Consider the following 16,889-nt stretch of genomic DNA (forward strand, 5'->3'; position numbering starts at 1 on the left):
AGTTCTATCTTCGTCTCATCAGACCAGAGAATCTTATTTCTCATAGTCTGGGAGTCCTTCATGTGTTTTTGAGCAAACTATATGCTGGCTTTCATATGTCTTGCACTGAGGAGAGGCTTTCGTCGGGCCACTCTGCCATAAAGGCCTGTCTGGTGGAGGGCTGCAGTGATAGTTGACTTTGTGGAACTTTCTCCCATCTCCCTACTGCATCTCTGGAGCTCAGCCACAGTGATCTTGGGGTTCTTCTTTACCTCTCTCACCAAGGCTCTTCTCCTACGATTGCTCAGTTTGGCTGGAGGGCCAGGTCTAGGAAGACTTCTGGTGGTCCCAAACTTCTTCCATTTAAGGATTATGGAGGCCACGGTACTCTTAGGAACCTTGAGTAATGCAGAAATTCTTTTGTAACCTTGGCCAGATCTGTGCCCTGCCACAATTCTGTCTCTGAGCTCCTTGGGCAGTTCATTTTGAGCTCATGATTCTCATTTGGTCTTACATGCACTGTGAGGTGTGAGGTCTTATATAGAGAGGTGTGTGCCTTATCAAATCATATCAGTTTAATTAAACACAGCTGGACTCCAACGAAGGAGTAGAACCATCTCAAGGGGGATCACAAGGAAATGGACAGCATGTGACTTAAATGAGTGTCTGAGTAAAGGGTCTGAATACTTATGACCATGTGATATTTCAGTTTTTCTTTTTTAATAATTTTGCTAAAATTTCTACATTTCTGTTTTTTTTCAGTCAAGATGGGGTGCGGAGTGTACTTTAATGAAAAAAAAATGATCTTTTTAGAATTTACCAAATGGCTGCAATGAAACAAAGAGTGAAAAATATAAAGGGATTTGAGTACTTTCCGTACCCACTGTAAAAGCAGATTCTGAGTAATGTTACAGGCAAGGAAAGAGTAATGGTGCATTGTTAGTCGATAAATGGTGATTATTGTCCCACATAAACGTATAAGTGGTCATGTGACGCATAAGCAAAACTCTTGTTTGGCGAGTGACCGGAACGTTTGCATCAGCATAAAAATCATTATTATCTGCAGTACTTCCCCTGGTGTAAAAAGAGTATGTGCTGCCAAAAAAACATGATCCTCTTAATATATTACAATCATCATATTATATAGCACTGGGTACTTACAATTGCTCATTTTGTCTTTGTACCCAGCTAGTTATTCTCTTTTCCTTGCATTTATCATTCCCATATTCAACTCCTGACCCATCTGCTCCACTCCTCCTCCTGCCGGGGACTTTTGGAGTGATGACTAATGCAGGGAAAATTGACCTCCTGTTTCTACAGACTGATTTTAAAAAGTAAAAATGCACTTTCCGGCGTCAAAGACTCCTGTAGAGACGTTATTGCAACCTCTACCAACAGACATACAGTGCTGTACAAAACAAAAATTTTAGGCAGGTGAGGAGGATGCTTTCAAAAATGTAAGGTTTAATAGTTAAATTTCTTTGCATTTAAGTGATAAAAATAAACACAAGATATCTAAATCGCATCAATATTTCACACTTTGCCTTCTAAACAGCATCAATTCTTCTCAGTACACTTACCGTAGATTTTCTATGAATTTCACTTGTGCAAATCCTTCAGTCTCTTCATGTAACCTCAGATAGACTCGATGTTAAGATCAGGGCTCTGTGGGGGCCATATAAATACTTCCTGGACTCCTTGTTCTTCTTTACACTAAAGATAGATAGTTCTTAGCTATGTATTTGGGGTCATTGTACTGCTGCAGTATACATTTGGAGCCAATCAGACACTTTCCTGATGGTGTTCTATGATGGATAAGTGTTTGCCTGTATTTCTCTGTATTGAGGACACCATTAACCCTTTCACCCCGAAGCCTGTCTTCACCTTCCTGACCAGGCCAATTTTTTTGAATTCTGACCTCTGTCACTTTGAGGTAATTACTCTGGAACGCTTCAATGGATCCCACTGATTCTGAGATTTTTTTCGTAACATATTGTACTTCATGATGGTGGTAAAATTTCTTTGATATCACTTGCGTTTATTTGTATAAAAATCTAAAATTTGACAAATTGTGAAAATTTTCCAATTTTCAAACTTTGAATTTTTATGCCCTTAAATCAGAGAGATATGTCACACAAAATAGTTAACAAATAACATTTCCCACATGTCTACTTTACATCAGCACAATTTTGGAAACATAATTTTTTTTTTTTGTTAGGAAGTTCTAAGGGTTAAAAGTTGACCAGTGATTTCTCATTTTTCCATCAAAATTTACAAAACTATTTTTTTTTAGGGACCACATTACATTTGAAGTGACTTTGAGGGGTCTTTATGACAGAAAATACCCAAAAGTGACACCATTCTAAAAGCTGCACCCCTCAAGGTGCTCAAAACCACATTCAAGAATTTTATAACCCTTCCGGTGCTTCACAGGAATTTTTGTAATGTGGAAGGAAAAAATAAACGTAACTTTTTTCCACAGAAATATTACTGTATACCCCTTTTTTTTTCTTTTTTTTTTTTTACTTTCACAAGGGTATCAGGAGAAAAATGGACCCCAAAATTTGTTGTGCGATTTTTCTTGAGCACACCGATACCCAATATGTGTGGGAAAACCACTGTTTGGGCGCTCGGAAGGGAACGAGTACCAAATGACTTTTTGAATGTAAAATTCAATGCATTTGGAGAGCCCCTGATGTGCCTAAACAGTGGAAACCACCCACAAGTGACACCGTTCAGGATAACAGGAGAAATTTGTTGTGCAATTTTTCCTGAGTACGCCGATACCCCATATGTGGTCAAAAACCAGAAGGGAAGAAGTGCCATATTGGAGTTCAGATTTTTCTGGACTGGTTTGAGGGTGCCATGTCCCATTGGTAGAGCCCCTGAGGTGCCAGAACTGCAGAACACCAGCCCCCCCCCCCATAAGTGACCCCATTTTAGAAACTACACCTCTCAATGAATTAATGTAGTGATACAGTGATCGCATTGACACCAGAGGTGTGTCACCGCATTTTATAACATTGGGCCGTGAAGAAAAATAATTACATTTTTAACAGCAAAATTTTGTTTTAGCCCCAGATTTTACATTTTCACACTGGGAAATGGGTAAAATGGCACCACAATTTTTCCACAATTTCTGCTGAATGTAGAAATACCCAATATGTGGCTGTACAGTACTGCTTAGCCACACGGCGAGACTCTGGAGGGACAGAGTGCTTTTTGCCTCCTGGAGCGCAGATTTTCCTTGAATAGTTTGCGGACTCCATATACCGAGCCCCTATGTGCTTAAGAGCATAAGCCCCCCCCCCCCCCCTCAGGTGACTCCATTTTTGGGATTATACCCCTTTGTGAATTTATCTACTGTTGTACTGACTATTTTGACTCCATGGGTGTTTTGCAGAAACAAGCAGCAGTGGATGTTGCTGAGTGAAAATTGTGAACTGCCATTGTAGTGATCAGTATGTTGTAGTGACCAGTACTTTGTGCCCAGCTCGTGCTTCTGGAGACATACACCCGTAAATTAGGCGGGCTCTCATCGCTACAGAAATGCCAAACATGTGGACGCTAACTGTAGCTTAGGCCTACTGTGGGGCTCAGAATTGAGGGTGCATTTGGATTTTGGAGCGCCGAATTCGCTGGATTTCTTTTGGAGGACGAGGAGCCATTTCACTTTTCCAGAGCTTTTGTGCTACCAGAAACGTGGAAGCACCTATATTTCTGTTAACAGATGCCATACCTGAGTGAGGACTTTTTTTGTGAATGGAGTTGAAGCTTTTATTGGGAACATTTTACATAACATTTTGGAGCACTCCGAGTGACGTGATTCAGATGAAACCCCCGAGCGATCCATTCACTATAATGAGGCAGCAGAGTTACTCTGAACTACATCTTGCCTCTGTTCAGCGGTGTCCTTCTTTTTAGTAGTGCACAAAACTGTGGCGGACCGTGTTTTTATGCACACCTAAAAAGATGACACCGCCGGATCATAGACCAAATGGCGTCCAGTGCCTCCATCTGCCTCATTATAGGGAATATTCCGCTGGGGGTTCCGTCTGACACGCGTGTTTCAGAGATTTACATGGAAACCCCGGTGTAAGCGCTCGGCACATAGCGCAGGATAGATGTGAGCCGAGCCATACTGCGATCTTTGGGAGCCGGAATGAACAAGTCAACAACAGGTGAAGAATTGGTTTTATTTATTTTTTACGTTGTTCCTCCTGTGGTATAAGTGATATGACGACTTTATTCTTTGGGTCGGTGCGATTACAGCGATACCAGATTTAAACAGTTTTTTTATGTTTGGCAGCTGTCACACACTAAACGGTTTTTATTGTAAAAACAAGTTTTTGCATTGCCATATTTTGATGGCTATAATTTTTCCATATTTTGGCCGACAGTCATGTAAGGGCTTGTTTTTTGCGGGACAAATTAACATTTTTATTGGTACCATTTTCGGACACGTGACTTTTTTGATCGCTTTCAATTCCGATTTTTGGGAGGCAGAATGAACAAAAACCAGCAATTCAGGAATTGTTTTTTGGAGATTTTTTTTTTTTATGCCTTTCCGCGTGTGGTAAAATTAATAAGGCAGCTTTATTATTCGGGTCAGTACGATTACAGCGATAGCACATTTTTATTGTTTTTTTGTGTTTTGATGCTTTTACACAATAAAAACTTTTATGGAAAAAATTATTTTTGCATCTCTTTATTCTGAGAGCTGTAACTTTTTAATTTTTCCACTGATGGAGCTGTATGGCGGCTTGTTTTATGCGGGACAAGGTGATGTTTTCAACTATACCATTTTTATTTACATTTTGTCTTTTTGATGGCGTTTTATTCCACTTTTTGTTTTGGCGGTATAATGATAAAGCACAGTTTGTTTGTTTTTTGCCTCGTTTTTCTTTTTTTTTTTTTTTTTACGGTGTTCACTGAAAGGGTTAACAAGTGGGACAGTTTCATAAATCATGTCGTTACGGACGCGGCAATACCAAATATGTGAACTTTTTTTTTTTTTTACTTACACAAATGTATTTACTGGATTAATATATGTATATATATTTTTTTTGTTCTGGGACATCAACTTTCGCTGATCTAATACTCTGCAATGCTTCTGCACTGCAGGGAATTAGATCGGCGTCTGTCAGGCAGGGAGGGGGGAGTGTCCGCTCCTGTTCTGAGCAGGAGCTCCTAGGCCACCTTCCCTGAAGAACCCCCGCAGCCATCTTGGGACCCGGGGTCATCATAGAGATTATCAGCACAACGCGATCTCCATCGTGTTGTGCTGATGAGAGCAGAGAGGGAGCTTACTCCCTCTGTGATGCTACTCTGTCGCTGTCAATATTGTGGGCGTTGCTGCGTGTTATCATCTTTCATATAGAGCTGACACCCGCAATCGATTGCGGCGGGAGTCCGCGTGATCGTTGGGCAGTATATATGGCAGTTTGTGGGAACGCAGCTCCCGCAGCGCCGTGTATATATGGTGCATGTCAGGAAGGGGTTAATAATTAAATCCCCAACTCCATTTGCTGAAATGCAGCCCTAAACTTGATAGGAACCTCCACAATGCTCCACTGGTGCCTGCAGACACTCACTATTGTACTACTCTCAGCCCTTCAGCAAACAACCAACCTTCTGTTACAGCCAAATATTTAACATTTTGACTCTCCAGTCCAGAGTATAGTTACATATTTAAGTTGCTTGGCCTTGTTTCCATGTAGAAGGTATAACTTTTTTTTTTTTTTTTCTTGGCCAATTCTTCCATGAAGACCACTTTTAGCTATACTTCTCTAAATAGCTGGAGGTAGCTTCTACCCAATGGATGCCAGTTCTGAGCTGATGGCACTGCTGGACATCTCATTTCAAAAGTAAGAAAGCGTGGTGCATCATCTGCTGCACTAAGTTGCTTTGGCTGACCACTGCATTTTCCAGTCCTCAATGTTGCCCATTTCTTGGTGCTTCTTGAAAAGAGATTGAACAGCACATTTTGACCCCAGTCTGCTTTGCAATCTTTGCCTGGGAGAGACCCTGCTGATGCAGTATAACTACCTTATGTCTTGTTGCTGTGCCGAGTCTTTTCATAGTATATGGCCTGAGACCTGAAAGAAGATAAATAACAGTCCTAGAAGTGATGATATAGCCCCCACAGAGCCCTGTTCTCAACTTTATCGAGTTTATCTGGGATTACATGAAGAGAAATAATTTTGATTTAAATTTCTCTCATGTTCATTCACTTCCTAAAACTTTAGCACTTTACTGTCCATGGAGAATTTTTATAGATGGATACAGGGAAAGCCTTTACAGAGCTCATGCACACTTTTAAGCACACATACGTAGACACATTTTACACATACACACATATTCGGAAGCATGGTTTTACACATATATTCAAATAGTTGTTACCCAAGGTCACACTGACTTGTATGTATGTATATATTGTAAGAAGGCAACCGAAGAAGTCCTGGATGGTTTATATGTGCCACTGAGGTGCCTGGCCTCGGTGATGTAAAACCTGGAGAGAAGGATCCAACACTCATATGGCGGAGATCTGGGTCTGGATTTTAGAAGCAGCTGGATGAGTTGGGGGAGGTAGTGGCTGCTACCATTTCTCCAATCTAGGCCTGGCAACTGATGTAAAAGGGAAGCTTGACTTAAAAATGAAATTATTATGGGTAACAAAATGGCGATAGAAAATACTTGTTTTTAACTATTTTCTGATTTTTTTTCCAGGTTTTTTTATTATTAAACCTTCTAAGTTTGCCATTGCCATGATGGAATTGTGTTTTTCACCATTTTATTGCACTTGGAATTTTTTCACACTTTTCAGTACATTGTATGTTCAAATGAATGATGTTGTTCAAAACTACAACTGGTCTTGCAAAAACCTAGCCCTCATATGGCTAGCTCGCTGGAAGAATAGAAAACTTATGGCTCTTATAAAAGGGGGAGAAAAATGATACGCATAAATGGAAAATGCCTAGTTGTGAAGGGGCTATAGCTCACATCATATGTGGACCCTCTGGCTGGTTAATTTTGTGACTTTTTTTTCCAGCGGCTTTCTGTTCAGTAAGACAATCTCTTCCCACTTTGAGCTGTTCTGAGAACCTATGAGTGCTGATTGGAAGAGCTCCTGGTTCTCAATGGTGTGTAGGGAGGAGCACCGATTCTTATCCGTCTGTCCCCACCGCAACTTCTGCTTCAAGATTTAGATAAAGAAGGTTGCCGACTTGTATAACCCCAGTGTGCTCATAACGTGCTATACAAAGACCATACACCATTCCCCTCCACCCACCCAATGGCGTCCTCGAGAAAGTATGCCACTGAATATCATCCTCCGCTCCTGACCCATCTGCCCCATTCTCGCTCACCAGGTTGACCACCCACACCTGCCAGCAAATAATTAAGGAAACAAAGTGCACGTATGGTGGTACGCTGGAGTGGGGAAGTGATGGACAGTCTCCACATTATAGTCCTCAGCGGTGCTTCCTTTGCTGTGAATATCAGTGTTCACACGGGCAAATACAGTGTGCAAAACTTGCAGAGGCGAATGAGTCTATCAGTAGGTGCAGAGAATAGGGATGAGCGGACCCGTGGAAATTCAGGTTCTTCTACCCGACCGAATCTCTCCTTTTCAGAAGTCTGTGTTCAGAGTTCAGCATCGAACACTAGGTGTCCAGTACAAACCCCTAACTTTACAGTTTGGGTTCGCTCATCTCTGGCAGAGAAGATTGTTAAAAATAAAAAATAGGAAGGCACTTCTGTTCTGTGCCTTGACACAAATCCTACTCCAGTCCTTACTGGAGTAAGATTTTTGGTAGTGATGGATATTTTGCGAACGATCCGTTACAAAGAGACGGGTCCCTACTGTAAACGATTGTAGCCGGCACCCCAGTGAGAGCCAATTATAGTCTCTGAATGGCTCTCACAGGTGTTAAATGATAATATTCAGCAGCTGAAACCCTGCCCACCAAGTAATTTAATTGGCTAGCTATAGGTGGGAGGGGTTTCGGCAGCAGTGATTTTATTTTAAATATGTGCTTATTGCAGTGAACAAATTAATGGGTATCCGTTTGGGATCCAAAAGAGCCTTCTCTTTTTAGATCCAGATCACCAAAAAGAGCCGGACTGCCCATCACTAATTTGTGGCGTAGCGAATGCATGAATTTGACGAATGGCGGTCAGCACGCCCCAGCTCTGCCCACTTTGTCAGAGCTGGGCGAAAATAGCGTGAGTGCCAAAAATCGCATAATATTAGCACTGCCTCCAGCTGCGCCACAATTAGGTTTTGATGAATCGGTCTATGTGTCAGAAGTCTTCTTAAATGTTAGGCTCACTTTCATCCTGTACTGTATTGTTTTTAAGCAGTTTTTTTTTGTATTTTTCAGGGATCCATGAAATTCCCAGATGTCCCAGCCGAAATTGTATATGATGTTCTACATGATACAGACTATCGCAAGAAGTGGGACGTAAACATGATAGAAACTCGGGACATTGCTCGGCTCTCGGTGAACGCAGATGTGGGATATTACTCTTGTGAGTTCAAAGCAATAATAGAATAGAAAACCACATTGTATCTAGAAGGCAGTCCACTTCTCCACTGTTCTTCTATTCCTCTTATACTGTGAACGTTTTCATTCTTCCTAGGGAAGTGCCCAAAACCTGTGAAGAATCGTGACGTGGTGACATTACGCTCCTGGCTGGTATTGCCGGATTGCTACATGATCATCAATTTCTCTGTCAAGCATAGCGTAAGTCTGAGAGCCGGTGCTGCCGGCAGAGCCCTTATTAGATACACCAACTTTTTTCCCACTGGATTTCTGGCGTACATTCACTAAAATTTCCTCTTAAATTTGATAATGTTGGTTAATTCTAAACCAATATGTTTATGTAGACTTTACAACTAGCGTTTATTCACACAACTGTTCCTCCCCCTCCCCCGAATTCTGTCCACTTAAAAATCTTCTCAAAATCGGAGTTCAAACTGACCCTCCTAATAGTAAATGGCCCCATTCAGAAGATCAATTTTAGCTTGGAAACACACACATTAATCAGTTTGATTAAAAAAAAAATTGCAACATGCAGCTTTGGATTCCTATCTCAGGATGCAAATTGCCAACTGATGTCTGTGGAGACCAAAAAAAAATCAGATCTGTTAAGTGGATAGCCCCAAATCATCCGAATTTGTTTATATTCTTAAATAAAATTCTTCCTTTGGGTGTTCCCATGGACTGGACAATGGAGAAGAACATTTAAATTAACTGAAATCCTACTAGATGGTAGCTGGACGATTGTGAAATAAGTTGTGAATTGGGTCTTAATCTCAGATTGTCTGTTGCAGATGTACCCACCCAGAAGAGACTTGATCCGGGCAGTGTCCTTCCTTGCGGGATACCTTATTAAAGTCAATGGTCCTACAAGCTGTACTCTCACTTACCTGGCACAGGTAGATCCCAGAGGTAAGAGTCAACCCTAACTAGCCCAGACTATCATAACATTCGGGTTCACCACAAGCATTGGGCACAACAGCATGTAATTCAGATCATAGTTCACAACACATGTAATCTACATGCTTAATTTACATACATTTATTGCTAAAGGTCCTATCCATTTATTGTTCATATAGTAACCCAGCGATAGAACCAGACCTCAACAGGACAGGTGATAATGTGCTGATTGGTAGATACCCAACTGCTGGGACCTGCAATGATCAGCAGATCAAAGGAATTTCTATCCCCGTTAGAAGATGATGCAGCAGGTCTGACACCCGACCGTCGCTCCATTCATTTTCTATGGGGCTTCTGGAAAAAATACAGTGCAGCGCTCGGCAATTCCATAGGGAATGAATGGTGCAGTGGTTGGGCATGTGCACTGCTGCCCCATTCTAACAGAGTTAAGTTCCCCATTCTGCCACTAGGTGGTGGTCCAGGTGGTCAGACCCCACTGCTTAATAAGTTATCACCTACCCTGTGGAGAGTTGATAACTTTGTTTTAACTTGACAATCACTTTGAATGGTCTTTTTCAGAAGAACACAGAAAGCAAAATGAACCTGTAAAAACATCAGAGTTTATAAAAAAAAAAACTGGGTTATCCCATCACAGAATATGCGTCTGATTATAGGGGACTCACTGGAGAGCCCACCAGTCACAAGGTTTCCAAGTTCCACATTTCAAAGTGGTGATTGAGTATGTGCCCTGCTGCTCCACTGGCAGCCTTGGGACCTGATGGAGATAGCCGTGCGCTGTACTTGCCTATATCTTAGTCCTACATCCTTTGAATACAGCGCCCGTGCACATGCTCAACCACCCCTCTGATGAAACGGGGGACACAAGACACCATGGTTCCTTTCCTATCTTAGTCCTACATCCTTTGAATACCGTGCCCGTGCACATGCTTAACCACCTCTCTGATGAAACGGGGGACACAAGACACCATGGTTCCTTTCCTATCTTAGTCCTACATCCTTTGAATACCGTGCCCGTGCACATGCTTAACCACCCCTCTGATGAAACGGGGTACACAAGACGCCATGGTTCCTTTCCTATCTTAGTCCTACATCCTTTGAATACCGTGCCCGTGCACATGCTCAACCACCCATCTAATAAAATAGGGGACACAAGACCACAGGGCCATTCTGTCAGGTAACTTGTTAGAACCTCAATATGCATTAAAAGTTGAGTGGTCACCATCTATGTGCAGTATGTCAGCTTGTTTTCTATTTTTTGCCTTTTAGGTTCCTTACCAAAATGGGTTGTTAATAAATCCTCCCAGTATTTGGCACCAAAGGTGAGAGCACTTAGGGCCTGTGCTTTGTATATTACTAGGCTGCTATGAGCTGTAATACAGGCCCATTGTAGCATCCCTATCATGGCTGTAATATCAGACCTTCCTTAGATTAACTGAGCAAGACACATATCCTGTATTACAGCTGTTTAAAAGCAAATCTACCTCCTTCATGCATATGTTTTAAAAAAAAAAAATAAATCCATCCATCCAATTGGAAAGCATGCCAAAACGCATGAAAGCTGGGATTAAAGATCATGGTTATTCCACCAAATATTGATTTCTGAACTCTTCCTGAGTTAAAACATGAGTAATTTGAGGTCTGAAAACACTGTTTCCTTTTTAGTATTTTGATGCTTTATCATTTGCTGCAAATAAATACAACATTTTTAGCTTTGAATTTCGGAGACATGTTGTCAGTAGTTTATAGACTAAAACAACCATGTACATTTTACTCAAAAATATACCTATAAAGAGAAAAATCAGAGGAACTGAAAATTTTGCAGTGGTCTCTTAATTTTTGCCAGAGCTGTATATACAGTATATATTAGGCAAAACAACAAATATAGCATGACTGTTTATTATAGTGATGTATCAATGACATTCACATGTTTTTTGCTGTGGCGGTCTCTTGTTACCTCCACATATAAGTGTACTTGACATCACTGACATATGTGAATAATGATCAGTCTAGTTGGCCTGTCCTCTTCTGTCCGCTACATCTGATCCCTGACTGTACTCTCCCCTCCTGTTGACCCTTGTTAATCCAGATTCTGCGGAAATTGCACAAGGCATGCTTACAATATCCAGCCTGGAAGAAAAAGAATAACCCAGAGTTTAAGCCATGGCTAAACCCAGAACAGAACACGTTACCTCGAATATCCCTTGATGAGCTCTCCCTGCAGAGAGCAGAGTCCCTAGAACATGTGGATGAGAGTCAGGTGTGTGAGGATAAAGACGACCGAGGAGACAGCGACGACGAGGAGGGGAAGAAGGCTAAACGATGATCACCAAACACTGGCGTGAGTGCAGCAAATGTCTGCTGAACTGTGAAAAGGGGCAACGCACATTAATACAGTTTACAGATCTCTTCCTTTTCCTGAAATAAAGCTCATGGCACACAACCATTGCTTTAGTAATCTAAAGGAAAGCCTTACATGGGACTCATAAAGCTGCTTAGAACCAAAGTAGTTTTGATGTCCATTTTGGTTTACTGTCTATTTTCACCAGACCAGGTGGTTGTTGTTTTGGACAGGAGACTAGTGGAAAGCGCCAAAATATGTGACTGATGATCTGGACAATTTGTCAGAAATTAACTAGAGTGAATCCATATCATTGTAATAGAACAACCTGAATGCAGACGGTTGTTTTCCAAGTTGTCAAGGAATTCAGCTTCTTCTAAAACCCTTTCAGGATCGCGGTGGAAAGTCGGCAGCAGCTCTGTGCCTGAATTCCTGATACTGTTTACGATCACTTGAATTTTTATATTTAGTTTTAACAGGTTTCTCCTTGACAACAGATTAATCATTAATGAAGGCCATTGTCAATGTGTAGGTTTGGTGCAGCGAGCTTTTCTACCACTTATGAATATGACAGAAAACCAGCTTGGAGAACACTGCCTTAGAGTATAGACTTAAAGAAGCACACCCATAAATGTTTTTTTTTTCATTAAAATGTGTGTATGTGTATTAATATACTCACCTACCACCGCTGGTCTTCTCCTCTTCTGAGTGATGTCACCGCTCTGCTTGACCCGCAAGTGGCTTTTATAATGTAAGTCTGTGGAGCGTCACAATGAGGCACCATAGGCTCACATTATAAGGCCTCCATCACACATCTGTGTTTCCAGTACATGTGATGTCCATTTTCACACTTACTGGAGACACGTACACCCATTATAATCCATGGCCCACACGTAGACATGTCCATGGCCCACACGTAGACATGTCCATGGCCCACACGTAGACATGTCCATGGCCCACACGTAGACATGTCCATGGCCCACACGTAGACATGTCCATGGCCCACACGTAGACATGTCTGATTTTACCGGCAGCACAAATGACAATACTTACCGCACACTGATGACGTACGTGTGCCACGTACCGGAATGCAATGCAAAATAGAAAAAGCTTTTTATTTGTTAAAGATGTGCAACAATTTAGATAGATATGAGGTAAATCCGTGAGAGAGATAATTATTTATAATTAGTGCCTTGCATGTGTAGCCTACTGTACATGTATTAACCTAATAAATAAATGAAAAAAAAATGGCGTGGGCTGATATCAGACTGGGGAGATCCATGGTTATTGGGCCCTTCCCTGCCTAAAAATACCAGCCCGCACCCACCCCAGAAATGGCGCACAATTGAAATAATGGTAGATGGGGTTAATGTTAAATGTGAATTGTCCAAACACACAGCTGACATAAAGCCCTGGTGTTAGTAATGGAGAGGTGTCTAGCAGACACCCCTATTACTAAAGAGAAAAACTCAAGTGCAAAAATGATTTAAAAAAAACACTCCAACTGTTTTCCCAGTTCACCAATTTATTGAAAAGAAAAATCCACCCATGACAGACATTGTCCCTCATTCGCCAATTAAAAAAAAAAAAATTCCCATTAAGATCTAATATAGTCCAGCGCTTCCCATGAGATTCCCAGAATCCATCAACCCTATGGGGCCTCCTTCTTTGGCTTTAGCAGCAGCCACTCCCGGCTCACACTGCGCTCCGCGACACCCGGCGCCTGAAGAGCAGTAACGTTACTGACATCACTCTTCACACACATGTACACAACTGTCACACAGACATGCAACACTGATAATATTGGTAGTGGTTTTTGCAGTACCGGTATCATCAGGATGTGTGAAGGGGGCCTAAAAGAGACTTCTCGCTCATCCATGGAGTGATCTGGAGAGGCTGAAAAGCAATAATATGACTGAAAAGAGGAGCAGAACAGCGCTGGCCACTGGGGAGCGCAGCAGGAGGTGAATATATTAATATACTCGTACTACATCACATTCGCACATTTAAAGGGAACCTGTCATGTCCTAGCTACCCTCTACACAGCCCCCATAGCATTGTTAGTGACACAATGTGCATCACTGACAAGCTTTTTTTTATTAAAATCGGTGGTATTCTAATGATTTTATAACCTTTGATATACTTCCTACCTGCTCATATTCAGTCATAGTGGGTGTGATTCTCTCATTCAGTCATGGGTGGGAGCAGCACTCACTCACTGCTGGCGTTGCCCATGTATTTGAATCCTGCTGCCGGGAAGCGCTGATATTGTGGGGCGCATGCGCACTTGTACACGTCCAGCCACCTGCGCAGTGAGGCTGTGCGATTACCAGCTTCACTGCGCACACACTATGACCCTCTGCGAACTACACAGCCTCACAGCGCAGGTGCGGGACCAGCGGCTGAACGTGTACAAATGTGCATGCGCCCCACAATAATAGCACTTGCCTGGTGCAATATTCAAATACATTGTCACTACTGGCGCTGCCCATGTGAGAATCTCACCCCTATGACTGAATACAAGCAGGTAGGACAAAGTATATCAAAGGTTATAAAATCATTATACTACCACTAAAAAAAAAAAAAAAAAAAAAGCTTGTTGGTGATGGACATTGCATCACTAACAACACTACGGGGGCTGTGTAGATAGTAACTAGGACGTGACAGGTTCCCTTTAATGAAAATTAAAAATATTCATGGGAGTGCTTCTTTAACATTCATCTAATTGACATGTGCCTCTTTTTGATGTAAAGCAGAAGTGGAGCTACAGCCTCAGTTTCCAATTACAATTCTCCTTTTCTAAAAGTGCCTGAAATGCTGATAGTGTTTATATTTTAATTATTCTTAATTATTTTTAGTTGTTTTTAATAGCAAAAATGCAATGTTGTATTAAGTCTTAGGATTCAGAGTTATTAACCAATTGAAAAACTTTTTTTGGAGAACTTTCTAGAAAAGTTATTTCTAATGATTTTATTTTTGTTAAAATTGACAATTGCCATAAAGGCGATACCTTACCTCTTGTGTGCTTATTGCTTAATGCATTCCCATAGGATGTCATACATTCTGGTAAAAGATCTTTATTTGCCAATACACTAATAACATCAGATCAGACATTGTAAGAAGCCATTAGTTATAATCCAAGCTACTATATTTAAGAAATCAAAGTGTCAGTAGATAGCACACTATTAAAGGTGTAGGAGGCCACCGAAAACCATATAGTTGTGTGTCAGTTACAATGTAACATTATCAAATCCTGCCTTAAATCTCAGAAGGAAATAGTTATGTGCAAAATAATAGCAGTGTGTTTAAAACAAGTGAGAAAAAGCTCAGTCCTCAGAATAACATTTATTTCCATATACGTAAAGGCACGGGGAGCCGCCCATTCAATTCTGCATGAGAAAAATATAAATTTTTAAACTAATAAGGAAGAAGCTGCTCAAAATATAGCAGTGTCTGCATTTTCATTTACAAACTCAAATCTTTACAGTATAAACATTTCTTTCCAGACTTTTGCTTTTCTGTTAATCACTGTAGTAATATTTAGCCGTATAACCTTTATTTCTGATAATGGCTTTACATCTGTGTGGCATGGAGTCATCTAACATCTGCAGACAGACCCATTGAAACACCCATTTCAAGGGCATTTCTTCAGCTTAAGGCAACATGACCTTACTCAGTATTTTGATATATTCAAACTGGTCCATAATCCCTGGTAAGTGATAAATGGGCCCAACTCCATAGTTTGAAAAACATCCCCAAACCATTATGCTTGCACCTCCATGTTTTACAGTCTTCAGTGTACTGTGGCTTTAATTCAGTGTTTATGGGTCGTCTCAAAGTGTCTGCGGCCTTTAGACCCAATAAAAACAATCTTGCGCCACTTCTCTTTAGGCCAGTCCATGTGTTCTTAGGTCAGTTTTCCATTCAAACACGTATTTTCAGCAGTAGTGCTTTACGAGGGTTTCTTGCAAATAGTTTGGCTTCAAGTAGGTGTTTTCTGATGGTTGCAGGACTCACAGGTAACTGAAGATCTTCTTTGATCTTTCTGGAGCTGATTATTGGATGCTTCTTTGCCATACTTGGTAGTATTTATTTTCTTACCACGCGTTTTGGGTTTGTTTGCAATTTTAAAGCATTGGAAATCTTTTTAGCTGAGCAGCCAATTATTTTCTGCACTTCTTTATATGTTTTCCCCTCTCCAATCAACTTCTTGATCAAAGTTCTTTTTCCTTCGGTACAATGGCTGGAGTGATACCCAGATAAAACCAGCAGGTACAACATGTGCTACCTTCCTTCTTTAAATAAGGGCTTGTTTCTTCACCGAATGAATGACCTCACCAAATTGAACTATTAATTAAAACACACCCCGTTCATTAGACCCAGTTAGTAGCGTGCTGTCATGACTGATTGCCCATTACTCGACTACACCTAGTCATTCATTTTTCCCCATGTTATATGATCTTTTCTGCCAAAAACAGTAATTAAACAGTGATGTTAGACAGCTATTATTTTGCACATAACTTTGTATAAGAAATCAAATGGTCAGTAGATAGCACACTATTAAAGGTGTAGGAGGCGACCAAAAACCATATAGCTGTGTGTCAGTTACAATGTGTCATTATCAAATCCTGCTTTAAACCCCAGTAGGTAATGTATGCGCGTGCCATCGGTCCAGCACCCGGATCAGGTCTCTGTAGTGATAAGCTTCTCTCTTGCAATCATTCTTGCTGCCGGCATTGACGTGGACAGAAGAAGCCAATGATGAGACGCTAGTGAACTGTTCTTTCTTTCTGTCTCTGATAATCTGGAAGGACATAAACACAACAATTAGGCTGTGTTCACACGATGCGTATTTCATGCGTTTCCGCGGCGTTTTTGCAGTTGCGGAAACGCATGAAAAACGCATGGTAGAAGGGCAGCAATGTTCCCCAATGGAAATCCGCATGTGCTGTGCCCATGATGCGGATTTTTCCGCAGCGTTAACGCTGCGGTCAAAAATCCGCAGCATGTCAATTAATTTTGCGGAAACGCGGCGATTTCGCCGCCATTGACTTGCATTAGAACGCGCCAATTCCGCAAGACAGCATTTGTACTTGCGTAATTGGTGC

The 16,889-nt window shown here is 41.3% G+C and overlaps 2 protein-coding genes across 2 annotated transcripts in view; one reads left to right on the plus strand and one right to left on the minus strand.

The window, feature by feature from the left end:
* LOC141154658 (START domain-containing protein 10-like) overlaps nucleotides 1-14,795 on the plus strand; it is a 35,553-nt gene extending 20,758 nt beyond the window's left edge. The window contains exons 2-6 of the mRNA XM_073640938.1: nucleotides 8,364-8,511; nucleotides 8,623-8,726; nucleotides 9,317-9,434; nucleotides 10,710-10,762; nucleotides 11,530-14,795. Of these exons, the coding sequence (XP_073497039.1) occupies nucleotides 8,364-8,511; nucleotides 8,623-8,726; nucleotides 9,317-9,434; nucleotides 10,710-10,762; nucleotides 11,530-11,766 (660 nt within the window). The 3' untranslated portion in view covers nucleotides 11,767-14,795. The remainder of the gene's footprint in view (nucleotides 1-8,363; nucleotides 8,512-8,622; nucleotides 8,727-9,316; nucleotides 9,435-10,709; nucleotides 10,763-11,529) is intronic.
* Nucleotides 14,796-14,842: 47 nt separating this feature from the next.
* The window catches only part of PDZD11 (PDZ domain containing 11), a 28,296-nt gene continuing 26,249 nt past the window's right edge, over nucleotides 14,843-16,889 (minus strand). Inside the window, exon 7 of the mRNA XM_073640939.1 lies at nucleotides 14,843-16,585. Coding sequence (XP_073497040.1) covers nucleotides 16,551-16,585 — 35 coding nt within the window. The 3' untranslated portion in view covers nucleotides 14,843-16,550. The remainder of the gene's footprint in view (nucleotides 16,586-16,889) is intronic.

Source organism: Phyllobates terribilis, unplaced genomic scaffold (assembly GCF_046119375.1).
Source record: "Phyllobates terribilis strain yellow unplaced genomic scaffold, ASM4611937v1 Scaffold_7__3_contigs__length_470593459, whole genome shotgun sequence".
Lineage (NCBI taxonomy): Eukaryota > Metazoa > Chordata > Amphibia > Anura > Dendrobatidae > Phyllobates > Phyllobates terribilis.